This window comes from Leptidea sinapis, chromosome 5, assembly GCF_905404315.1.
Source record: "Leptidea sinapis chromosome 5, ilLepSina1.1, whole genome shotgun sequence".
Taxonomy (NCBI): domain Eukaryota; kingdom Metazoa; phylum Arthropoda; class Insecta; order Lepidoptera; family Pieridae; genus Leptidea; species Leptidea sinapis.
In genome coordinates, this window is record NC_066269.1 from 11,417,279 (window position 1) to 11,444,586 (window position 27,308).

Consider the following 27,308-nt stretch of genomic DNA (forward strand, 5'->3'; position numbering starts at 1 on the left):
TTAGCCATGGGCCAGCAAGGGACTGCCAATGCGCAGCGATTAGTGAAAATCGAGCGCAATAACTAATCAATCACTGGCTTAATGCTACCAGGGCGCACCGGGGAAGTAGGTGTCGCTCCATTCAGAACGTCCAGAAAGGTTTCTTTGTGGATCGACACCACCACCCACACGTGGAGGTTTCTGCTAAGCACCCCTATTTGATATTTAAATAATATATGACAATATCAGAGACCATTAAAAGGTTGAACAGTGTACGTATATGATCTTCAAATTGCCTGGGCTTCAATTGCTATGTCTTTTTCTCTGGAAAATTTTCTCTGCTACTATTTTCAATATATGACAAAGATACTCTTGCAAAATCGTCAGCTGAGTTTAAGTAATGTTGTTAACGGGTAAAAATTAAGAGCCACTGAAATTTGTGTTGTAATTTTAGTATAGGTACTGTTAAATCTGAAAATAGTGAAGAGTAAAACTCCATAATTCATATCCTTGGAAATTCTTAAGAATATTTTCAGTGTCTCTATTCAACTTTAATTAGTGGCATTATTATAGTATTACTCTTTACTCTGTATTGCAAATTGGTTGAAAATATTTTACAAAAAATGTCGAGCGCGTCGTCTTCTTCTTCTTCCAAATTATTTCCCGAGAGAGATTGGCCGGTTTCTTCACTTTTCTTTCTTTTTTCTTCTGGAATTATTTTCCCGATAATTGGTATCGGGAAAATAGTTCCTCAAGAAGCTGAACATAGATAATACAAAGCTGAAGCTCTAGCTCCGTTTGTATGCGCTTACACGGCACGGAGTAATTTGTACCTTGGCTCGGCCGTTCTCTCGCCTGTATCTCTTAATTCATAGAAGTAATTGTATTAATATTGTAAATCCTACAAAACGATATATAATACAATTACGTGACTTCACTAATAACAAAGTTATTCAACAAACATTACCAATTTACACTGTTTTCACTGAAATCAACCTTCAATATCTGAACAACTATGTAACTTATACAAACGAAATTGTTATTAATATGTTATAGGGAGGCAATCATTAAAACAAAAGAAACCTGAGACAATACTGATTATATTATATTCCAACTTATTAGAGGGGTCGCTAAATCATTAAACTGTAAACACTAATAAAATAATTACAAAGCACTGCAATTACGAGAGGTTGAGTGGCGTACGTCGGGGTAACACTACAACGTGTGACGTAGCGCGGGTCCTGGCTCAAACTGCCCGCGCCCGCGCCGGACCGTTGGGACTTCGGGTCGGCGCATGGCACCGCCTGGTACGCGATAACGAGGGGAGCGTCCGGGGTGAGGGGGACGAGCGGGTATCCCGGCTTGTGGCACCGCCTGGTACGCGATAACGAGGGGAGCGTCCGGGGTGAGGGGGACGAGCGGGTATCCCGGCTTGTGGCACCGCCTGGTACGCGATTACGAAGGGAGCGTCCGGGGTGAGGGGAACGAGCGGGTATCCCGGCGCGTGGCACCGCCTGGTACGCGATTATGAGGGGAGCGTCTGAGGGGAGGAGGACGAGCGGGTATGTTGCTACGCGCTATAATATTCATATTTATGCATTCTACCCGCTAACAGTTTACAATTACAAGAAAATACCAAAGAAAATGATAATTTCCCATAAAATTACAATGTGAGGGACAGGGACAGAAGAAATGCTACATATCCTGTCTCGCTCTGTTACCTTGCTCTATAAGCTTATTGGTCAGCAAGAGTGTCTCTACCCACCGTGAACCATTCTCATTACATGATAAATCTATCTTTGCTAATATTTACACAATAATATTATAAAACTTATTAATTAAATAACTTGAGAAGTGTCGCCGACAAAAATATAAATCAGTCTCTTTGAGATTTGAAATACATACTAGAAAGCCCTATTCTGAGGCTGTGAATGTGTGCTGTGCCAAACTCCTGTTTGTGACCTTGTTAGTTGCAAAGGGACCAGACAGCAGACACTAGGGTCTGGTTTGGGTTATACTTGTTAGAAGAATAGAATATGTATATCCAATCCATTGCCGTGGTTGACTTTTTAATATTAAGACTTGATCATTCTATCTCCGTAATTCCTTGCTCACAAGCTTGACAAATATCTGTGTTTCGTGAATATAAAATACTTAAAGCAAATTTATCCTACTATCTGATTGTTTGAATATTCAGTTTTATTGTGAAAATCTCAGGTTTAATTGATTTGTATGTGAATTGCTTATGCAATGTCAAGGTGTGACATTCAGTGTTTCCTAAAACAATATTTGTTTTTGCATTTGGTAACACATCACCAATTAACCACCACAAACAATGAATGAGAGTTAGTGTAAAATAAGATTATCTGACTGGCGATTACATTTCAGAATCCTGAAATATGCCAGAGCATTAAAGTGATGTGTACGAATATCTGCAAAAAGACAACATGTTACAAAACTCATACATTAAACAAGATTGTAAAGAGAAGATCGATCAGGTGGAGCATGATTTACCAGGTGATAACTATAAAATTATTTATTTATTTATTTATTCATGAACAAAACAGTCTTTTACAATAGTGAGTTACAAATATACATATGCTAGAAGACAAAACAGGTCCATAAATTAAATACTAATTATGTTTACAATGGACAATAATGCAAAATAAAAAACAACAAACAACATAGATATTTTAAACCAAAAGTAAAAACTACAAAATTACAATGTACAAAACGAAAATTTAAACAGTTATAAGAGTATAGTTAAAAACAGGACATAACAACAATGATTTTATTATTAAGAGTTATTAATTTTTTAAATTGAGTATAATAATACCTACTATTTTCTTAAATTTTTGTATATTTAATGAAAATATATCAATTTCAGTAAGATGATTTATTGTACAAACTACAAGTGCGCCTCACAAATGTATTTCCTGCATAATTGCTTTTATAAGGTGATACATAAAATGTAATCTTAGAACGAGAGGAGATTCGCGGTGTTATAAATTTAATTAGATTTAACAAGGATGCTGAGTCAAGCTTACTGTTAATAATTTTAAATAGAAAAATTTTATCGACATAATTTCTTCTGTTAATTAGTGGGGATATTCTGTGCCTTTGTAACGCAGTGGCATAATCGAAAAAAACATGCCCAGTCCGGTATTCCAATGATCTTAAGAACTTATTTTGTATACCTTCAATACGAGCGATATGAACCTCGCACTGAGGGTTCCAAATAACGCAAGCAAACTCGAGGATACTGCGGATGAAAGCGTAGTAAAGAATTTTGAGTGTATTTGGTTGCCTAAATGGTTTTGACAGACGTAATACCATTCCTAATGATATGAAGATTAAAGTTTAATTGAGAATCAAGGGTTACACCGGGGTCCTTAATACTGTTGACTCGTTGTAGTTTCTTAATAGAAAGAAAGTAATCAAATACAATTAAATTACGTTTCCGGGCAAATGTTATTGAATAATATTTACCAGGATTTATAAACAGTTGGTCATTTTCACAAAATAATTCAAATCTTTGTAAGTCTGACTGCAACTGAACGCAATCTTCTCGAGATTTGATTATTTTATATATCTTTGTATCATCTGCATAGAGCAAATGATGAGAGTTTCTAAAACACTTCTCTATATCATTAACGTACAGTATAAACATAAAAAGCCCTAAATGTGAGCCCTGTGGTATACCCGAAGAGATTTCAAGGTACCTAGATGTATAACCCTTTAGTGCAACAGCTTGGCTACGATTGGAAATATAAGAACTCAACCAACGAAGTAAGTCACCATGTATACTGAATTTCGACAATTTATTAATTAGCGTGGTATGGTTTAATTTATCGAAAGCTTTGGAGAAATCCGTATACACCGCATCAACTTGATATCCTGAATCCATAGCATTAAGGATATAATCTGTATATAATACAAGATTGGTATCAACACTTCTTCCCCGGTAGAAGCCATGTTGCTCTTGTGATATTTGTTGGGAGATCAACGCCGACAACTCGTTCGTTACAATTTTTTCCAATATTTTACCTAATATACATAATTTATAGCTTATCACCTCCTTTATTGATGGGAGTAATAAGAGCCTTTTTCCAAATTGAAGGAAAACATCCTTCTGATAATAGGTGTAGATAATTCTTTCGAAAGTTTAGATATAAAGAGAGGATGTATTCCGTCAGCACCCGCACTTTTTGTTACATCAACATGTTTTAGGTGTTTTTGAATGGATTCTAAGGTAATATAGATATCAGACACATTTACGGGAGAGTCTACGTGATAACCAACATTGGATGGGATAGTTGCACTAAAGGAGTTATTCACTGGTACGAAAACGGAGTGAAAATATTCATTAAAATAATTGCAAATGGTTTCATCGTCAGTATACATTACCATCGTATAACATGTAGTTCGGCACGTCATTCGAAGAAATTTTTGATTTTATGAAGCTCCAAAAGTATTTTGGGGCTACTTTTATATTATCTTCAGAATATTTTATATATTTGTTGTAACTTTCAGTTTGTAATCTACTGACGCGCTTACGCAATAGTTTAAACTCCTGGAAATCGCGGGGGTTGTTATATTTTTTCCATCTTGAATGAGCCCTTAATTTTTCTCTAATAACTTTCATTAAAATTCGAGAGTACCAGGGTGGAAACTTATTGTCCTTATAAACCTTTTTTTGAGGTACGTAGTCTTGAACTAGACGTTGCAAGATATTATAAAAATAACTAACTGCTTAATCCGTATTCATTCCGTGCATTATATTCCAGTCTACCTCCCTTAATTCTTTACTTATGGTGTCGAAATTCGCTGCTTGAAAAATGAACTTAGATTGAATATTTGCCTTTAAATATATTGTGCGACGAAGAGGGAATATTATTTCGATTGCCTTGTGGTGTGGATCTTCCGAAGTAAGGGGAGACGTACAGCATGATATTTCACATTCATTGTTACTCAAGGCTAGATCTAGTATTCGGCCATTTGTGTTAAAACATCCATTATATTGTTCCATATTTGATAAGCTCAAGAAATCTAATAAATAAGCAGAATTTGAATCATTATTTGTATTTAATGATAAGTACAAGTTTGAGTTTTTTATCCATACTGCATGAGATATGTTGAAATCACCTAATATTAAGAAAGTGTCATTAGAATAATTTTGCACCCGATCCGACACTGATGTAAAAAACGATTGTAAAACATTAGGGTGATTAGCTCCACGCGGGAAATACGTACAAGCTATGTGAAGAGAGGTAACTCGTGTATGTGTGAGAGATGCTCGGTCAAGCTCCACAGTAAGCCACAGCTCCTCAGCGTGAGGAGACGAGCACCATTCATCGCTTTTTATATCATCATTATTTTAGACTTATCATTTTTCCGCATAAGTAGTATTTTACAGTCCTTAATCCACAGATACTTATATTATAGATCAATTTTATTTCGCGGGCACGTTTTAATAATTGCTTATTATATGGGGTCAAATGCTCGTTTACATAAATATTTGCAGCGGGTCCAGACATACCAACGTCAGACGTTGTTAAACCTCGCCTTGCTCGAACTGCCGCAATCAGCTGATCTTTGCAATAACGTCGAGTGAAACGAACTCTTACAGATGGATGTCGAGTATCTTGTTTACCATCTCGGTTGAATGGACGTACACGATGTATTGTATCGACATCAGTATTTTCTATAGTTATTCCCACTTTGACGGAAATGTCATGTAGCAAATTATTAAGATTCTCGCTGCTTTTTAAAGGAATCCCTTGAATTTCAATATTATTTAACCTCGAAAATTGATCTTGAATACAATTTTCAAGTTCTAATTTCTCAATTATAAGTTGAGAACTCTTTAATTGGTTTTGTAAGGTGTCTACTGTTGCTACGTTTTTTTCCACGAGTGTTAAGCGTTCATCAATACCTAGTAGACGTTTTTCGAAGTCATTCCATTTTGTATTTAAATCTGTTATATTTTTTGACGTACTCTGAAGATCAATTTTTATAGTATCGATATCCTTTTTGATTACTGCAAAATCTTTTTTAAAATCTTTAAAAGCTTTGAGTAGCTCAGTAATGCCTCCATTATTAGTTTGGATCGCGGACGTAGAAGCACCACGACACGTCACACAGCGCCAGGCGATCTTTTTCTCCTGTCCCATCTTTTTATACGTTGATTCCGTTATGCCAGCACACTGATAGTGAAATTGGCCATTACACAAGCCACCGTTACAAGTAACACAATCGGAAACTGGACCATTACACTTTGCACAAGACATTTTGGTTTAAAATATCGAAACGCGTTAAAAAGCTGCGATTGCGTTGCTCGCGACTGTGATTATATTTGTGATATAGCTAATATCTTTAATACTCATGTGCATGTATGGAGCATTAAAAGATTGAATATTTTTGAAAACTAACTACTAAAACTATGTGTATAGTTTAGCCATGTGCAGGGCGTAAAAAGAATAGGAAGTCCCAGTACGAATGGGCCAGATTGGTCTGGATTACAAGTCTTATTGAAACTTCCAGCATTCTATTCTTTGCGTTTGAGAGTTTGTCACCGCCAACTTCCTAACTGGGTGCTGTTGTTGGCTGTGTGCTATCCCTTACACTGTTTCTTCTGCATATCAACAATACGTTAGACACCTCCACTATGACTTACTATGCAGATGCTCGATGATATCGTCGACCATGCCATAATAAGCTTGTGTCTTCTATCAAATCTTCTCTTGCGAGGGTCGGGGAATGTGAAAAACGTTGTCAAATTTAACACACAGAAGACTAAAGTTTACGCATTAACTATGAAAAATCCACATTTGTAGTATCACCGCTCATCGATAACACTGTTTGACATGATTAGTGCCAACGACCTACCTCTAAATTTCCATTTTATTGTGCGGTGTTTCCAAGACTTCAACTTGGTAAACTTTAAAAAAAAGGAAAAACTTTTCTAAAAGGCTGGCTGCTCCTGTGATTCCTTTGATGTCACACGAGAGGCTTAACGGCTGTGATCACCTTACCTACTGACTCTTAGGCTCCTTTTGTCCACCTCTTCTTTAATAAATGCAATATTTGGACGAACGAGCCTTGCTCGGATTTTTAAGAATGTACAAAACTTGAACAAAAAAGAACTAATAGGCCATCTGGATTCAAACCAGGGTCTTCTTCTTTCCGGATCACCCAATACCACATCTGAGCTATTATAGTTTTGTATATAGTGGCGAAATTTACCTTTGTATTCTAATGTTATTGTAGCTGTTTCTCATTAAAACACGGTTAAAAGTTCATTTTTAAAATTTGAAATCTAGCTACACCAATTTCTCGCCCCCGAAACTAAGTGTATACTAAATTTCATTAAAATCATTGGGGCCGTTTCCGAGATTCAGATTATATTTATATATATATGTAGAAAGGGTTGGTAATTTAAACGCACTTTGAATAGAAATATCTGTATTTTACAGTTTCCACTAATAATCTATCTATATATATATAAAAGAGAATGTATGTTTGTATGTTCCCTAATAACTCCTAAACTATTCGACCGATCTCAATGAAATCTTTTGTAATAGATTCGTTGAAGCTCAAGGAAGGTTTACATATGTAATTTATATGGCAAAACAACGTTTTCCAGGTCAGCTAGTAATTATTATAATAAATGATTCAATACAATTTGGGCAGTGTTACCTCTTACAATTCACGATAAGTAATGTTCTCTCGAACTGAGCGCTCTTGAGCGGCTTATATATTATTCTACCAACTGTAACTGTGTGTGTTCTGTAACTGTAGGTTAACACGAATCAAGTTTACCAAACATCAATAGGCTATTATAATTATTTCTAAAATTATAGTTATAATTATATAAAACATTACTTAACAAAGTAAGTCGTTTAATAAAATTTATTTAAACATTTAATGTTATAATTAATTGGAATGTTTAATCTACTTAATCATATATCGTGAACTAAAAATGTCAAATAATGTAAAAATCTCAAATGTCTTATGACAGTTTATGACATTGGTAGCGCTCGTAAACACTGCTGACATATATATATATATGTGTTACGGGCAACGTGATTAACTGGGCATTATTAATAAGGACCGGCCATTATTAATAACGCCCGACGGCTCGTGGTCCACGTAATAAGTCAGTGTTTGAGAAAGCTTGAATTTATCACTTGGACCGGGCAATGTGATAAAAGGTTTGCGCGTTCAAATGCAAAATTTCCTATTGCAGAAATAGGCCAAAGCGTTCGAGTAAGGATACCAGATGTAGATCGGGCCAAGATAGATAGTCGTAATATACTTGCTATTATTATATCTGTCGAAAAAGAAAAACCTTACAAACTTGTATTTTAAACCAACTCTACTCCAGAAATCAGTTTACTGTGTGTAAAGAAAAGTTCATTTCGATCGACGATGTTCCGAAAGTTGATATTATTCTTCGAGAATGTGCTCGAAGAGACTCTTATTTTGATGGACAAGGCTTCCTGTAGTGGTGACTGTGAATTTAGAACGTTGTAAATGCAAGAAATCAAACATTCTTTTCAATTCTTTCAAAGTTCTGAAGAGGAAATATAACCGTGTCTCCAGATTTTTTAAGCGGCAAATCGCCCGTGCGAAATCGAAGCACGTCGTCAAAATTGGCGAGCAGCTTTCCAGTTACCCGACCGGAACACGCAAGTTCTGGTCGTTGTCGAAAGCTGCTCTTGGTAACTTCAACCAGCCGTCCATGCCGCCGTTGCACATGAGGAATGACACCCTGGCCCATACGGCAAAAGAGAAAGCCGATCTCCTGTGCACTCTTTTTTCCTCCAACTCGACTCTTGACGACAACGGAAAAACACCGCCGACCATCCCGCGGTGTCAGAGCTCCATGCCTGAAGTACAGTTCCGACAGAAAACTGTTAGGCGAGCTCTGTTTTCGTTGGACGTCAGGAAGTCGAGCGGGCCGGATGGCATTTCTCCAATCGTGCTTAGAACGTGTGCTCCTGAGTTGACGCCGGTGCTAACGCGTTTATTCCGGCACTCTTATTCAAAAGGCGTAGTCCCTGATTCATGGAAGTCAGCCCTTGTCCATCCGATCCCAAAAAAAGGAGACAGTTCGGATCCGGCAAACTACAGGCCTATTGCTATTACCTCCCTACTCTCCAAAATTATGGAGAGCATAATTAACCGCCAGCTCTTGGTATACCTTGAGGGTCACCAGTTGATCAACGACCGGCAGTACGGCTTTCGCCATGGTCGGTCGACTGGCGATCTTCTGGTATACCTAACACACAGATGGGCGGCGGCTATTGAAAGCAAGGGGGAAGGCCTGGCAGTTGGTCTGGATATAGCGAAGGCCTTTGATCGTGTATGGCACAAGGCGCTCCTCGCAAAACTTCCATCATTTGGGCTTCCCGAGAGCTTATGCAAGTGGACCTCCAGCTTCCTCACTGGGCGCAGCATACAGGTCGTTATCGACGGTTATTGCTCGAATCCCAAGCCCGTGAACGCTGGAGTGCCCCAAGGCTGTGTGCTATCTCCCACGCTGTTTCTTCTGCATATCAATGATATGTTGGACACCGCCAACATGCATTGCTATGCAGACGACAGCACTGGTGATGCCGTATACACGGGCCATGCAGGTCTCTCTCGGGAAAACGTCGACCAGTGCCGGGTGAAACTTGTGTCTTCTATCGAGTCCTCTCTCGAGAAGGTCGCGGAATGGGGTAAGTTGAACCTTGTCCAATTTAACCCCCAGAAGACTCAAGTTTGCGCGTTTACCACAAAAAAAAACCCATTTGCCGTATCACCGCTCTTCGAGAACACTTCCCTTAAAGCCTCGTCTAGTATCGGAATATTGGGTCTCGAAATCTCGAGCAATTGCCAATTCCGTGGCCATCTGGAGGGCAAAGCCAAACTGGCTTCAAAGAAACTGGGCGTCATAAATAGAGCACGGCAATACTTCAAGCCGGCCCACATTCTAGCGCTCTACAAAGCGCAGGTCCGGCCTCACATGGAGTATTGCTGTCATCTCTGGTCTGGCGCACCCCAGTATCAGCTCGATCCATTTGACCGCGTGCAACGCAGAGCAGCTCGAATTGTCGGGGACCCAGTACTCTGTGAACGGCTGGATCACTTGGCGTTGCGTAGAGACGTCGCTTCATTGTGTGTCTTCTACCGCATTTATCACGGGGAGTGTTCCGAAGAGCTGTTCAACCTGATTCCTGCCGCCGAATTTCACCTTCGCACGACACGCCACAAGTTACGATATCATCCCCACCATCTGGATGTGTGGCGGTCCTCCACAGTGCGGTTTTCAAGGAGCTTTCTTCCTCGTACCACGAAGCTGTGGAATGAGCTTCCTTGTGCGGTGTTTCCGGGACGATACGACATGGGTACCTTCAAGAAAAGCGCGTACACCTTCCTTAAAGGCCGGCAACGCTCTTGTGATTCCTCTGGTGTTGCAGGAGAGTGTGGGCGGCGGTGATCACTTAACACCAGGTGACCCGTACGCTCGTTTGTCCTCCTATTCCATAAAAAAAAAAAAAATCCAAATGTCACGATTCCAAAGCTCATCTTGCAAGAATAAATAATTCTAAACTTAATAACTTTCTTGCACAGTCCTTAATTATTAGATATTTTTGTTGATTTTTCTCAGTTTAGAAATTTTTTAACTATTGTTCTTAAGTAATATTTTTGTCAAAATAAAAGTAGGTAAATAATGACGTTATTACATTTTTTAATGATTATTTTTTAACTACTATGTTCAATTGTTTATTTTTTGTTAATTTTTCATGATAATTTTGTGAGTTTAATTTCATTTATTAAACAAAAACACTACAGTTCACCCATTTTATAACTTTGCCCAAGATAGGGTGGGCAATATTCATAATGGCCGGGAAAAGTGAATAATCATGCTGTTTTAATCACATTGTCCAATTGAGTCAGGCATTATGAATACAGAAGGGCCATTATTAATAGTGCCCGGACTTATCAAATTACCCGTAACATAGAAAGAAATATAATATGAACGTAGTGTTTAAATACTCTTTGATAATATAGAGAAATGATAAAATCCTGTTGTTATTTTAACATCCTCCATGATTTGATCAAATCAGTTAGTGAATTTACCAAATCTCTGTTTTTATCATATCCCTGCGACATATACAAGAATTGCTCGTTTAAAGATATAAGATGACATATGATGCCCCAAGAACAATCAGACTGTGACACATCAGTAAACCATCTCTGTAGTAAACAGCTCAAAGTAAACTTAGTGATGGTAAGATGATGTTGTTATAGTCAGCACAGGAAATATTGATTCAAAGTATATCAATTCCATAGAGCCCAAATCAAAATCGGCTAAGCTGTTACATTCTTCAAAAATAATTCAAATCAAATCAAAATCAGTTTATTCACGTAGGTCACGGAAATGACACTTATGAATGTCAAAAAAAAATCTTATTGAATCTACCACTACTTCGTAAAAGGTTGAGCTTATGAGAAGAAGTAGCAAGAAACTCATTGCCACTCTTTTATATCAAGATTAAATTTGTTGTAGTATGTTTTGAAATATAGTAATTACCTATTATTTTATATTCCAGTTGAAGCATGTATCAATCACAATATAAACAGTGACAATAAAAATCTCTTAATGGAACAATACAATCAAAGTAGTGATTTGAAGTCAGATAATACTATAAATCCTGGTGAAATGTTATATTCTTGTAAAGAATGTCATAAAAGCTTCAATCGATACGATTTTTTGAAGAGACACAATAGAATACATACTGGTGAAAAGCCATATGCTTGTAACGAATGTGGTATGAGCTTCAATCAATCTAGTTCTTTGAAGAGACACATTAGAAAACATACTTGTGAAAAGCCATATTCTTGTAAAGAATGTGGTATGAGCTTCAATTACTCAAGTAGTTTGAAGACACACAATAGAATACATACTGGTGAAAAGCCATATATTTGTAAAGAATGTGGTATGAGCTTCAATAAATCTTGTAATTTGAAGACACACAATAGAATACATACTGGTGAACAGCCATATTCTTGTAAAGTATGTGGTAAGAGCTTCAGTCGATCTAATTTATTGAAGAATCACAATAGAATACATACTGGTGAAAAGCCATATGCTTGTAACGAATGTGGTATGAGCTTCAATCAATCTAGTTCTTTGAAGAGACACAATAGAATACATACTGGTGAAAAGCCATATGCTTGTAACCAATGTGGTATGAGCTTCAATCAATCTAGTTCTTTGAAGAAACACATTAGAAAACATACTTGTGAAAAGCCATATTCTTGTGAAGAATGTGGTAAGAACTTCAATCAACCTAGTCATTTGATGAAACACAATAGAATACATACTGGTGAAAAGCCATATACTTGTAAAGAATGTGGTATGAGCTTCAATTACTCAAGTAGTTTCAAGACACACAATAGAATACATACTGGTGAAAAGCCATATATTTGTAAAGAATGTGGTATGAGCTTCAATAAATCTTGTAATTTGAAGACACACAATAGAATACATACTGGTGAACAGCCATATTCTTGTAAAGAATGTGGTATGAGCTTCAATTACTCAAGTAGTTTGAAGACACACAATAGAATACATACTGGTGAAAAGCCATATTCTTGTAAAGTATGTGGTAAGAGCTTCAGTCGATCTAATTTATTGAAGAGACACAATAGAATACATACTGGTGAAAAGCCATATGCTTGTAACCAATGTGGTATGAGCTTCAATCAATCTAGTTCTTTGAAGAAACACATTAGAAAACATACTTGTGAAAAGTCATATTCTTGTGAAGAATGTGGTAAGAACTTCAATCAACCTAGTCATTTGATGAAACACAATAGAATACATACTGGTGAAAAGCCATATACTTGTAAAGAATGTGGTATGAGCTTCAATTACTCAAGTAGTTTTAAGACACACAATAGAATACATACTGGTGAAAAGCCATATATTTGTAAAGAATGTGGTATGAGCTTCAATAAATCTTGTAATTTGAAGACACACAATAGAATACATACTGGTGAACAGCCATATTCTTGTAAAGAATGTGGTATGAGCTTCAATTACTCAAGTAATTTGAAGACACACAATAGAATACATACTGGTGAAAAGCCATATTCTTGTAAAGTATGTGGTAAGAGCTTCAGTCGATCTAATATATTGAAGATACACAATAGAATACATACTGGTGAAAAGCCATATGCTTGTACCCAATGTAGTATGAGCTTCAATCAATCTAGTTCTTTGAAGAAACACATTAGAAAACATACTTGTGAAAAGCCATATTCTTGTGAAGAATGTGGTAAGAACTTCAATCAACCTAGTCATTTGATGAAACACAATAGAATACATACTGGTGAAAAGCCATATACTTGTAAAGAATGTGGTATGAGCTTCAATCAATCTGGTAATTTGAAGACACACAATAGAATACATACTGGTGAACAGCCATATTCTTGTAAAGAATGTGGTATGCGCTTCAATTACTCAAGTAATTTGAAGACACACAATAGAATACATACTGGTGAAAAGCCATATGCTTGTAACGAATGTGGTATGAGCTTCAATCAATCTAGTTCTTTGAAGAGACACAATAGAATACACACTGGTGAAAAGCCATATGCTTGTAACCAATGTGGTATGAGCTTCAATCAATCTAGTTCTTTGAAGAAACACATTAGAAAACATACTTGTGAAAAGCCATATTCTTGTGAAGAATGTGGTAAGAACTTCAATCAACCTAGTCATTTGATGAAACACAATAAAATACATACTGGTGAAAAGCCATATATTTGTAAAGAATGTGGTATGAGCTTCAATAAATCTTGTAATTTGAAGACACACAATAGAATACATACTAGTGAACAGCCATATTCTTGTAAAATATGTGGTAAAAGCTTCAGTCGATCTAATTTATTGAAGAGACACAATAGAATACATAGTGATGGAAAGCCTTATTCTTGTAAAGAATGTGGTAAGAGCTTCAGTCGATCTGATTTTTTGAAGAGACACAATAGAAAACATACTGGTGAATAGCCATATGCTTGTAACGAATGTGGTATGAGCTTCAATAAATCTAGTCATTTGAAGAGACACATTAGAAAACAAACTGGTGAATTGCCATATTCTTGTAATTAATGTGGGGAGAGCTTCAATCAATCTGATTTTTTGAAGAGACACAATAGAAGACATGCTGGTGAAAAGCCATATTCTTGTTAAGAAAGTGGTAGAAGCTTCAATCAATCTAATAATGTAAAGATGCACAATTTCGGATTCATTCATACATTATGAATGTAAAAAAATGCTAGTAAGTTGGATAAATTCACTCACTTATACAGAAACTGAAGAACTTTTAACATAATCATAATATTATTAATTTAACATTCATTCATTTGATCACAAACACACATTGACTCACACACTTCATAATACCTCTCACACCTTACTTATCACTCACAACACACCCAATGCACACACCTTATTTCTTACTATACATAGTTTTTAGATATACTTCTTAGTATTTAGAGTTTGATTGTCTGTAAATAATGTAATAAATATTAATAAGCTATGGAAGAGCGGAGTCTTCTAACACAGGCGCTATAGTACCTAAAAGGAGGCTCCAATCATGAATATTGATTAATGTACATACTTGCTAAGGAAAATAAACATTTTGTATTTTTTTTTGTATACATGATATTACATCCATATTTGTTAGTACAATTTGCAAACTTACAAAATAGTGTTAGTAATAACTTATTAAATCAAATATTAAAAAAAGTAAAAAAAATAACAGGCTGATCCGGGTGGACTTCCCGATGATGACGGTAAATTACTATACGACTGCGTGCAGCTGTATCCATCGAGCCAGCATCGGGGAGTCCCACCGGTCCGACAGCGTACGCAGTATGATGTTGCGTAACCCAGTGACCGAAATACTTCACTTGCTTAACTTTATTTAGAGCTGTACCACATAAGCTGAATGTCGGAACGAATGTGTATCGCTTTTTATCCGGCCAGAAAATCATTATTTCACTCTTTTTCGCGTTGTATTTGAGCCCGTGCGCCACCTCATAGGACTCACAAATTCTCAGTAGCCTTCGTCAAGCACCAATTGATGGGCTCAGTAGCACCATATCGTCTGCGTAGCTGATATTGTCCACGCACACTCCATCAATATGACACCCGACGCCGGAGCTGCTGAGCTCATCTATCAGTCGGTTGACATAAAGGCTGAAGAGCTTGGGAGAGGTCAGCCCCCCTGCCTCACCCCGCATTCCAGCCCGTACTCCTCCGAGGCAGAGCTTGCCCATCTTACGTAGTTCTTTTGCTTATTATACCAATGCATAAATACTAGCACGATTTCCCTAGGTATAGAAATTTATCCCTTAATTTACCCCAAAGAATATAGTACGGTACAAGATCGAAAGCTTTCGATAAATCAAGGTAGCATGCGTTTACTAGGGTCTTTCTACTAGTGTAATACCGTACAGTCTGCTTGAGGGCCAGGATAGCACTCTCGGTGGAAAGCCCGGGCCTGAAACCGAACTGCGCGTCGTTTAGCAAGACATACTTATCCAGATGGTTACCGAGCAGACTGTCCAGCACTTTAGCGACCACTGTGGCCAGAGAGATCGGTCTATAGTTGTTTACATCTAATACATCACCAGTTTTATTTTTGATTATTGGTACAATATAGTGCGCATCAGATTATCAGGCAGATGGGAGTGACCTAAGCACAGGGTAAACAACATAGAAAGCACTCTGGGTAGGTGTACACCCGCGTGCTGCAGGTGCTCGATGCTAAGGCTGTCGTGACCCGGGGATTTACCCCTCAAAATGCCTTTGATCACCGCACACACTTCTTCCGCAGTAAAATGGACACTACGCTCACTACCATCCTCAGCATTAGGCTCCTGCCGCACTAGTCCCAGAGGAGATTGCACCCTGAACTGGTGGGAGAACATAGTGGCAATATCCCTAGGCTCGTGAACTCCCGCCACGCTGAGAGCCGGCCCGGCTTATGATTGATTTTATTTGTGTTTTTCCAGAACTGACCCAACTTCTTGTGTGAGTTAAGGTCAGCTATAATATCTATTTTTATTTGTTGTTGATTATTCTGACACCACTTTAATTTTGATTTAAAAGCACGCCTTGTTTCACACATATCATTATAAAGACGGCCGGCCCCAGGCCTTCCCCCATACAACCAGGCCTGAAAACAAAGCCGAGCCCTCCCTTCAGCGCCGCGGACATGCCTATTCCACCCGGTAATGTATTTACCTCGACGCTTTTGGGTAACATTATAACTACATATAGCGGCCTCCGACAGTATACAAATAATATCGTCATACATGCTATCTAATAGGATTTTATGATATTTGTTACAACACATTATTATCTGAGCAGTTTCTTAATTCTAGAGTAAAATCAATTTCACGAAGTCTAGAGTGACATACATTTTTAAATTTCTCTGAGTCGAGTCACGTTGACCCCAAACTATTCTATTTACACAAACATTAGGTGTACAAAGCTTAGGCTTAAATAAATTAAAATTACATTATACAGATACATTGTATAGATCAGACCAATAAGTATTATATAACACAGAGGCAGCGGACACGGAAAGCCGCGCGGCACAATTAACAAGACAGTCGAGCCATCCGAGACAGCCGTGCGCATCACTGACAAATGTATGACTGTCCGGCGGCATCAATTCCAAATCTACACGAAGACCACGATTGTTCCGCACAACAATTTAAGAGCTCGTAGCAAATGACTCACCAGGGTGCGCATTGTAGTCCCCTAACATAAACACTGACTCGACATTGTGACTGTCAATTATTGCTGTTATTTCGCTGCGACACTCTGTGAACTCCACTAAGTTTTCATTGGACTCGGTAGGCATATATACAGAAAATATGAAAATAGAGCGATTTACTTACGAATATTTTGTATGATTTGTAGACCTTACCTAGCTTCATATCCATTTTTTCAATTTTAACATCAATGTTAGTCTTTTTTCGTTGTCGAGTCTCGTAGTTCGACGGTTGGATCGTCTTGCTTATTTTTACTACTACTCTTATTATTCTCCAATTTATTGTGTTCACTTTGCCTTCATTGCAGTCTATCGGCAATCCCGAGGGACCACTATCGCATTCGAAACTTGCAACATATGCACCCCTTCTGCGGTTTTCATTGCACCATCCTGAGAGACAGATGCTGCACCTCACTTCTCAACTGATTCATTTGCTGAAGTGTAGCATAATAATCCTTCATCTTGTCGAGATTTTGCCGTAGCTTAGCAATGTCTTTCAACAGCCTCGTCACGTCAACATGGTCGAACAACACTCAGGGTAAAATTTTCAAGGTCACGGGCCACAAAGACTGGGATATCCTCAGAGTCGGAATCGCGGATCAGACAGATAATGTCATCTATGTCCCTCACATTTTTCCGTTGTTGTTGGCAAGGATTCGTACAACAACTCCTTCGCCTTTAAAATTTTACTTACAGAGAAAGCACTTAAACAGATTCTGCTTATACTTTCGTCATCCATCACTGATATTTTATTATTGACGAAGGCCAACACTTCGTTAATCACTACATTGCAATTTGCACATTTAACCACAGAGGACGTTTTTTTTTTAATTCCCCGATACACACCGTTACGCACAAGTATTCAACCGTTAACAATAGAATGCATTAAATACTAATAAACAAAATCACCTGATGACCAACATGCAAATGATAAGCACAGAGAGACAAAATCACAGTATTAAATAAATTAGCAGTATAAAAAAAGGGAAGTGCCCAGACAGCATCAGCAATAAAGCTTTAAAGACAGGAGCCCACAATTTACTTTCGATTTAAACAAACACTTTTCAGCATGGTTCTTGAAACAGGGGATTGTAGTACACCAGTGGTGTAATTCAGACATACTACTCCTTTACACAAAAGGTAGCCCAATTGATATATTAGATGATGACTATGTTTATTGTCGAGAATGACGGAAAAGATTGTTAATTAGCAGCCAGTAGAGCAATCAGGCTTATGTTTAAGATATTCAAGAATCGACCATATAAACACTGACACAACATTGAGAAAATTATGGAAAAAAATAATCTAAAGCGTTTGATAGCATCCCAGCAATGTCGTGATATAGACGAAAACTACATAACTGTTCTCACGATCATATACACACACAGCTCAAGCCGAATAAGATTAGAAACAAAGGGAGAAGAAATAATAATAGAAACAGGAGTTTGATAGGATTATGTTGATGATATTCCAGAACATTAACTCGGAGAAAAATGGAATATGGGTAGGTGTTAAACATTTGAGTCATCTAAGATTTGGAGATGTCATAGTTGTCTTTGCCAGGTCAGCATCAGAACTATAACAAATAATACAAACTCAACAGTGAGAGCAAAAAAATTGGATTAAATAATAATATGTAGACTTACGTTTTTTTTTAAATCGAGATTCCATACTGTTACGATATCTCGATTAACTATTTTTTAACTTAGAGAGTTTGTTTATTAATTTATCTTAAAGTTAAAACATTGTAATCTTGTGTTAAACTTTGATGAAAGTAAATGAATTGTAATTACGTTGTAATTGTGAATCTAATTTAGCATAGTATAAAGTTTATTTATTAAATAAATTTAATAACTTTGTGTTTTGTTTAATTTCATATTCCTGGGATAGATAATCCAATTTTTTAATTTGTAACAGTGACACCCAACGTGGGGCATTTGAACCAACATCGTCATCCGGTCCGTCAGCCTCACCATCTCAATTTGGAAGAGTGTGGTGCAGTATAATAAGAACCGATGTTCCGTTACATTGCATTGTTATTTCCTATTTCAAAGTGTTCACATCATCATCGTTAGATCCTGTCGGTCTAAATTCCCAATGTGGCGCGGGCCACCAAGTTGCGAGTTTGCCACATTATTTGGTGCCGAAACCCAGGATTCCACCTATCACACCGACCAATTTGTGTATGGTATTAATTTCTGGTTAATAGAATCGTCATAACTCACATTGTTAAAGTAACAAATTGTGTGTTCTCAAGATTTAAGTTCTTGTAACCGAAATAACCTATCTACCACTGTACCTACATAGATTGTACGATAGCGAACAGGGATTTTATTCACTAAAACACAAAGTATTGAATTGCTATAAGAACAAATAAACAATCATTTCAACATAATTTCGGTGTTTATTTCCTAGTCGGCTTGTAGTGATTCAATCTTTATTCTATCCACTTATTCAGATCAATTATTCAATTGCAGCATAATCTTATCGCATATTGAATCACGTAAAATAAAAGTTTTAAATTTTAACAATACAATTAGTACCTACAACCACTTATTACTCATTTTGCATTCTTAGTCCATCAAATCAACCTAAACGTTTATACAAATAAAGCCCATTGCGCTGCAGTCATGTTGACTGTTGGGGATCGTGTAGGTACTAGAATCTCATGTGTTGTGTACGGTGTACCCCACAAGTTTATTAGTAATTAGCATACATTTTGATACAATTTGCAAAAAAAAAATTTGTGTGGAGGATTGTACCTGCTAGTGATTTTATTGCTTCCAGTATAGTACAACCCACAACTCACGTATACTTTCATAGTAATCGGTACAAAACTTGTGTGGTTTGCTGTGCATCAGTTAATATTACTTTGTTTGAGCTGGTTTACGTACCTACGTGATTTTGAATCGAATTGAGGGTCATTCTGTCATTGCGTTTTTACACATTACCTTAGTGTAATATTTTGCGAAAATGTCTCATTTGAGAAAACATTCCACTCGCAATCAGAGTAGGTATTCTTAAAAAGTCGCCATCTAAATCTCAGGATGTAGAATACACTACGAAGGACTTATCATCATTACCGTTACGTAGGCAACTTACGGTCGTTTACTAGCGAATGTGTAAGGCATTAGAGTTCGGTGTTTTAGCCGTCAATGATCAATCAAAGCGGGACATGTTCTTTTCGTATCATCAAGAAATTAAATTTTTTTTAATTCATTGTATCATCAAAAAATTAAGAAAAAGAAGTTTCACTATTTGATTACTTCTCTCAGCGGTGATGCATTAATGGTTATAAAAGCCTTTCAACTAAGCAGCGATTATTACAGCGATGCATATGCGGCACTTATTGCGCGTTATAAGTGTAAGCTATGAGAATTAGCTTTCGCGTGCTGGAGGGAGATTTTAAATATGAAGTTCAACTTCAAAGATGCTCACGAGTTTAGAAAATCACTTGACCTTTTTGAAGAAAATTTGTGTATTTTAAAATCAATAAATTTACCGGGAATCATTGGGATTTCGTGTTAGTGTATAATATTCTATCGAAAATGGATACAACAATGCGTCGTGATTTTGAGGAAAAACATTCAAACACGGAACTACCCGCATATGCACAGCTTAAAAATTCTTACAGTCAAAATGCGAAGCTCTGGTGCGCGATACACATTTTACCGAACAAGCTAGTAAACTAAATACGACATTACCAAAGTTTTCATCTCAAGCGGCTCAATCTAATCGCGTACCAAAGACACATACTCTAATAGTAGCAGGAGAAAGTCCAGCAATTGTGAATAGTTCAAACACGGCGACATCTCTTATTACCTGCGCCTTTTGTAATGAATCGCAAGCATTTCATCATGTCCAGAATTTCTAAAAAAATCTACCGATGAACGCATGAAAATTGCAAATGATAAAAACTGGTGCTTTAACTGTTTAAAGTCCTCTCACCAACTGAAGAACTGCAGTACCATTTTCTCTTGCCGCATCTGTAAGCGTAAGCACCACACATTGCTCCACCGCCATACGTCAGCCAAACCCAACGAAACTGTATCAACATTGGTCTCAAGGCGATCGTACAGGTCAGAGATGCATCAGGAAATATGCAATCATTTCGTGCGTTGTTTGATACCGGTAGCCAAAGTAATTTTATTACGGTGTCGGCCGTCGAACGCTTAAAACTTAAATGGTCACAGACGGATACTAGTATTTGTGGACTTGGTGAAGCAGCTGCTTCCATCTCAGAAGTTGTCACGTGTAGTATCAGTGTCAATGAGAGAACTCTGTTCGAATCAGACATGCATGTGTTGTCAAATGGTCACATATCATAGGATTGCCTTTAGCCGATCCTGGTTTCGATATTCCTGGACCAATCGACATTTTGTTTGCCGCAGATGTATTTGCAAAGTCGTTGCTATACGAGCACATAAAAGGAACCATATATCAACCCACTGCCTTTAAATCGATTTTCGGTTGGCTTCTTCTAGGTAAAACAAAGTTAGCGTCAACCACGCTGTTAAACGCATCAGAATCAGATACGTAATTAAACACACTAGTACAACGTTTTTGGGAACTACAATCTTTACCAAAGGCGAAACTGTTGACCCCAGAGGAATCTTTATGTGAGCAGAAATTTATTTCTGACCACTCGCGTGATGACAGTGGTCGTTATATATTACGCTTACCCTTCAAGGAAGATGTTGAGCCAATTTTTGTTAAATCGCGTGAAGTTGCGCTTCGGTGATTTCACGCTACAGAACGTAGACTATTACGCGACCCGATCTTATCTTGTCAATACGCAGAATTCATGTCTAATTACATTAAAACAGGACATATGTCTTTAGTTCCCAGTGATGAGATGGAAAAGGGAAAATACTACATCCCCCATCACTACGTTTGACGTCCTGAATCTGCTACGACTCGTTTGCGTGTTGTATTCGACGCATCCGCCAAAGACCTATATTCACATTCGTTAAACGACACACAGTTAATCGGACCAAAGTTGCAAACCAATATTGTGGAAATTATTTTGCGCTTTCGGTACTTTGGGTACTCGGTGCTAGTTGGGACCAAACTCCACCGGACGATATAGTTTACGCGTGGAATACTCACCGAACTCAATTATCGCAATTATCACAACTTCGAATTTCGCGTAAATTGGCTTGTAAAACTGTACAATCATACGAACTCCATGGTTTTGCCGACAGCTCCAAGATTGCATACGGTGCTGTTATTTACTTGCGTGTGATCGATGAGGAGGGTCAGGTTCATGTGTCCCTATTATGTTCAAAAGCCAGAGTAGCACCTTTGAACCGTACATCACTACCTCGTTTGGAACTCTATGCTGCCGTCCTTTTATGGGACCTTTATCTATTTGTCCGTGACACGTACCTTAATCGTATTTCATTTGATAAAATCTACTTTTGGTCGGACTCAACAGTCACTTTATTTTGGATACGGTCCCCCTCCGCGCGATGGACAACATTTGTTGCCAATCGTGTCAGTCACATCCAAGATATTACTCCCACCAAATGCTGACATCATGTCTCATCGGATGATAATCCTGCAGATATATGTTCACGAGGGCAATATCCAAGTGAAATTCTTAACAATCGATTATGGTGGGCGGGGCCTTGTGGGCTATCTGAAAATAAGGACGTCTGGCCCGTAAATTATGCAGTAACATCTCTCGAAGACGAAGTAATCTGCAAAGCGGAAGCGCGTAAAACTGCTGCTTTAGTTGCTGAAAGAGTCCAAGATACACAATCACGGGAAACTAGCGTCATTGATGATATACTTAATCGTTACTCTTCATTGCAAAAGATCGTTCGTGTTCTGACTTACATCTACCGTTTTATTCACAATTCTCGTAATCCACATCAGGCTAATTGTAACACTTTTCTGAATAATGTTGAGCGACATAATACGCTCATGAAGATAGTGAAGCATAAGCACAGAGCCGAGTATTTGAGGAAGAGATATCTAATATAAGGGCCAACAAACCATTAGTGAAACCTTTTCGTAAACTCAATCCCTTTTTGAATAGTCATGGAATACTTAGAGTGGGCGGTAGAATTTCACGATCAGGAAGACGTGATCGTGAAATTCTAAAAAAAAATATGTTTTTGTTCGTATTCAAGAGAATACGAACAAAAACATCCTGATTTCTTACCGTCTGACCATCGCCTTACCAGCTTAATAATCGATTCCATCCACAGTCATTATTGCCATCCAGGTATAAACACTACACACTTCTTATTGTTACAGCAATTTTGGATTATCTATGCTAAGCGCGCTATTCGTCGTAGATTATCAAAATGCGTACAATGCTATCGAACCAATCCTAAGCCGTTGCAACCGTTTATGAGTGACCTACCATCTTATCGTGTTAATCAAGTGAAAGCATTCTCCATTGTAGGTGTTGATTTCGGTGGACCGTTCCGCATCAAACACCGAGGTGCAAAAATTGACAAGGCATATTTATGTCTATTTGTCTGCCTAGCCTTTAAAGCGGTCCATTTGGAAGTAGTTTCGACATTTTCAGCAGACGGATTTGTCGCTGCTCTTCGCCGGTTCATCGGACGCCGAGGTCGGTGAGGATATTATTCACGCTGATCGCGGAACGAACTTTGCCGGTGCTCGGAATCAACTCATATCCCTTATGACGCAAGCATCTAACAAAGAGAGAATTGAAGTCAAATTCAACCCACCTTCTGCTTCGCACTTTGGGGGGTATGGGAGATACAAATTAAAGCAGCAAAATCTCATTTATATCGCGTCGTTGGCGATCAGGTTTTGACATTTGAAGAGCTCACCACACTTTTTATTCAAATTGAAGCCGTGTCCAATCAGTTCTGATCCCAACGACTTGTCTGTCTTAACACCTGCTCATTTTTTAACATTTGAACCTCTAACGGCTGTCCCAGACAAGGATCTTACAAATATTAATAAAAATCGTCTGAGTCGATGGCAGCTGTTACAGGCTTTTCATCAAAATTTTTGGTCCAGATGGAAACATGAATATCTAAATTCAGTAACACAACGCGCTAAATGGACTAAGGATTGCAAACCATTACAAATTGGGTCAATTATTATTATAAAAGATGAAAATCGTACTCCATTGCAATGGCCCCTCGGTCGTGTGAATTTTCTCATCTCTGGTGCTGATGGAGTAAGTCGAATTGCAGTTCTAAAAACTGCCACCAGTGACCAGTTACGAGGGCGGCACTGAAAATTTCGGGAATCAAATAAGTGACACAACATTACTATTTAAAAATGTATTTATTGCTTTTCGAAGTATTCTCCCCGAAATTTGACACATTTTTTCATACCTTGGAACCAATCACTGAAGCAACCATTCCATTGGGAAGGTGGGGTCTCCAAAACGGCCGTTTTGTGGGCGTCCACAGTTTCTTCAGGTGATGAAAATCTCTGAGCACGCAATTTATTCTTTATTTTAGGAAAAGTCTAGAAATCCTCAGGGCTTAGGTCGAGGCTGTACGGCGGATGGTCTAATAATTCTATGTTTTCTTGCTCTAAAAACTCTTTTGTTCTGTGCGCGGTGTGAGAACTCGCATTGTCGTGATTGATGATGATGCGGCGGTTGCAGTTCTCTTTACGGAGTTAAGAAACGACCTGTGGCAAACAAATGCTAGCATACCATTTTGCATTAACCATTCTTTGTCCATCAAGAGGAATAGGCGAAACATCGCCGGTCTTGAAGACAAACGTGGCCACTTTCATTTTGCAACACTCCGTGAACGAACAATTTTTGTTGGCTTTAACTCATTTTTGAACACCCAAACTAGTGTCTGGTTTTTTGTTTCGGGTTCGTACAAGTATATCCAGGATTCGTCACCTGATACGATGTTGTATACAGCATTTGAGGATCCTGCGTGGAATCTTTCGAGAGTTCTGACGCATTAAGTAACGCGAGCCGCTTTTTGCTCTTCACAGAACAAATGCGGTATCCATCGGGAAAACAACTTTTTTACACCTAATTGTTGATGCAAGAATATTTGTATTTGACTCATGCCAATGTCTAAAGTTGCCTAAATTTCGCAGTATGTCACATGTCGATCTTCCTCAATCAGCTTACGCACAGCATCAACGATTTCTTTGGTGACTGCAGTTTTTGGACGACCTTGACGGGGATCATCACTGAGCTTGACACGTCCACGTTGTAATTCAGGAAACCAGCGATAAATTGTGGTTTTGGATGGGGCTTCATCAGCAAATGCAGAAATCATCCGGTCAATACACTGTTTTTGTGTTAAACCACTTCGAAAGTCATAATAAATCATCGCTCTAGAATTTTCTCCACTCAATTCCATTTTCTCAACGACTAAACAAGTTCGACAAGACCTTGTGACATGACCGAGAATGTTTTTTTAAATAAATAAATGTTATTCGATTTTTATAACCAAGGAGTTTTCAATTAAAAAGATTTTAATATGACAGGAACAGTGGAAATATTCCATTCCGGATACTTTTAGTGCAGCCTATGTACAACGACCTTTGATAAAATTGTGTCCTCTCCCAATAGAGGACTAAATTAACTCAATTACTTCTTTCTGTTTTAATTAAACCCTAGTTTAGTTTTAGTATTAAGATATTTGACTAGCTTTTTATAATTTTTTATCGTTTCTCATTTATTCATTTTGTGTAATAACCAGAAAATACCATAGGCATTTTGGTGGGCGCTATGTTGAACCGATGAACGATAGTTGGCACTTGAATGTAGTGCAATGACAACCTGCAGCTAACACTAGCTGTCATGCACGACGTTCTTGACGTATGTCAGAGCGAACACACTCCGACGTGGTACCGCGAGTGGAGACACGGCGGTCAACGAAAACCGTTAGAACGAAATCGTCGCGCGCGCGCATCATCTCCAAGATCCTATCGACCACGTGAGAATCCCTGTAGCTGGTGGAGAATCATCGAGTGTTAGTAGCAGTTGAAGGTACGTACGTGCATTGTATTGTTATTGCCTATTTCAAAGTGTTGTCATCGTCATCGTTAGATCCTGTCGGTCTAAATTCCCAATGTGGCACGGGCCACCAAGTTGCGAGTTTGCTACACGAAGAATTTCTGCCAGGCGAAACAGTATAGAAGCGTACCTATCCTTTGAGCGAAGCCTCTAAATTTTTTATGGCTTAATTAGCTCCTAAATTCACTAAGTGCACAGTGATCAAAAAGATAAGTCCCTTAGTATATGTATTACAGGACTTCAACACAGTTTCAATTCCGCGGTCATCTGGAGGGCAAAGCCAAATTGTTATTTATTATTACTCATGAGCGAGTAAAGCTGTGTTAATAAATAACATTTTAATGTCTCACAAAAGTTTTAATAATTTAAAAGCCAAACTCCGGGACTCAGTGCTCCGTGAATGGCTGGATCACTTGGCTTTGCGTAGAGACGTCGCTTCATTGTGTATCTTCTAACACATTTATCACGGGGAGTGTTCCGAACAGCTGTTTCACCTGATTCCTGCAACCGAATCCCACCTTTCCCACGACCCCCCACAAAATAGGATATCATCCCCACCATCTGGATGTGTCCTCTACAGTGTGGTTTTCAAGGAACTTTCTTCCACGTACTATGCTATGCAAAGCTATGGAATGAACTTCCTTGTGGGGTGTCTCCGGGACGATACGACATGGGTACCTTCAAAAAAAGAGAACGACTTAAAGGCTGGCAATACTCCTGTGATTTCTCTGGTGTTGCAGGAGAATGTAGGCAGCGCAGATCACTCAACACCCGTACGCTCATAAGTCCTTCTTTTCCATAAAAAAAATAGAACTTTGACAAGATGGGCAAGAGACTAATCAGTCTGTACGACGATACGTCGTGAGGGTTTTTGTCTGCTTTCTGTATCATTTTTATGCTTGAGGCTTTCCATATTTGGGGGAATACTAATTGTACTCTGAGTATCCTATTGAACAAGGTCTTTATTTATACTAGGGCTTTTTGTGGTTTTCCTGAAGCTTTTTTTACTTTGATCATTCTTATTGCCTTCTGGAAATCTCTTACGTATATTGGTTTTAGTGGAAGAGTCAACTGAGGGTCCTGATTAAGAATTTCATCAATGTGTTAATCGAATTTGTTACTCCTACTTTCATTTGGCATAAGAGTAATTCGTAGACGGGTTTTTTTTATGGAAAAGAAGGACAAACGAGCGTACGGGTCAGATGGTGTTAAGTGATCACCGCCGCACAAATTCTCTTGCAACACAAGAGGAATCAATTGGTGTTGCTGTTGACAAAGCAGTGTTGCAGTTGACAAGATCTTGATGATTTTGAGATTTGAGATCATTCATCTGTACAGGAGAATGATCTCATCTTGGTGGTCTTCTTTAGATTACCTACTCAGAGCTTTGTTGAAGGTTGTTTAGTCCCTAAGCAGGCTAATGCAATGCCATACTCTGCGTAGTCGCCTCTTTTTTTAAATAAGGTTTCTGATTTATAGAAGTATATTTATGT

The 27,308-nt window shown here is 38.1% G+C and overlaps 1 protein-coding gene across 1 annotated transcript; it reads left to right on the forward strand.

Annotated features, from left to right (window-relative positions):
• The first annotated feature begins 1,410 nt into the window (after window positions 1-1,410).
• Window positions 1,411-18,677, forward strand: LOC126964468 (zinc finger protein 91-like). Its single transcript, XM_050807590.1, has 3 exons — window positions 1,411-1,541; window positions 2,368-2,496; window positions 11,583-18,677. The coding sequence occupies exons 2-3, from the start codon at window positions 2,427-2,429 to the stop codon at window positions 14,045-14,047; spliced, it is 2,535 nt and encodes an 844-aa protein (XP_050663547.1). The 5' UTR covers window positions 1,411-1,541; window positions 2,368-2,426; the 3' UTR covers window positions 14,048-18,677.
• Window positions 18,678-27,308: the final 8,631 nt, after the last annotated feature.

Excerpts from the sequence above, each read along its gene's own strand:
- LOC126964468 (XM_050807590.1), top strand. The coding sequence starts at position 2,427 with ATGTTACAAAACTCATACATTAAACAAGATTGTAAAGAGAAGATCGAT. Across the intron at positions 2,497-11,582 it reads GGTGGAGCATGATTTACCAG|TTGAAGCATGTATCAATCAC; the intron begins GTGATAACTATA and ends TTTATATTCCAG.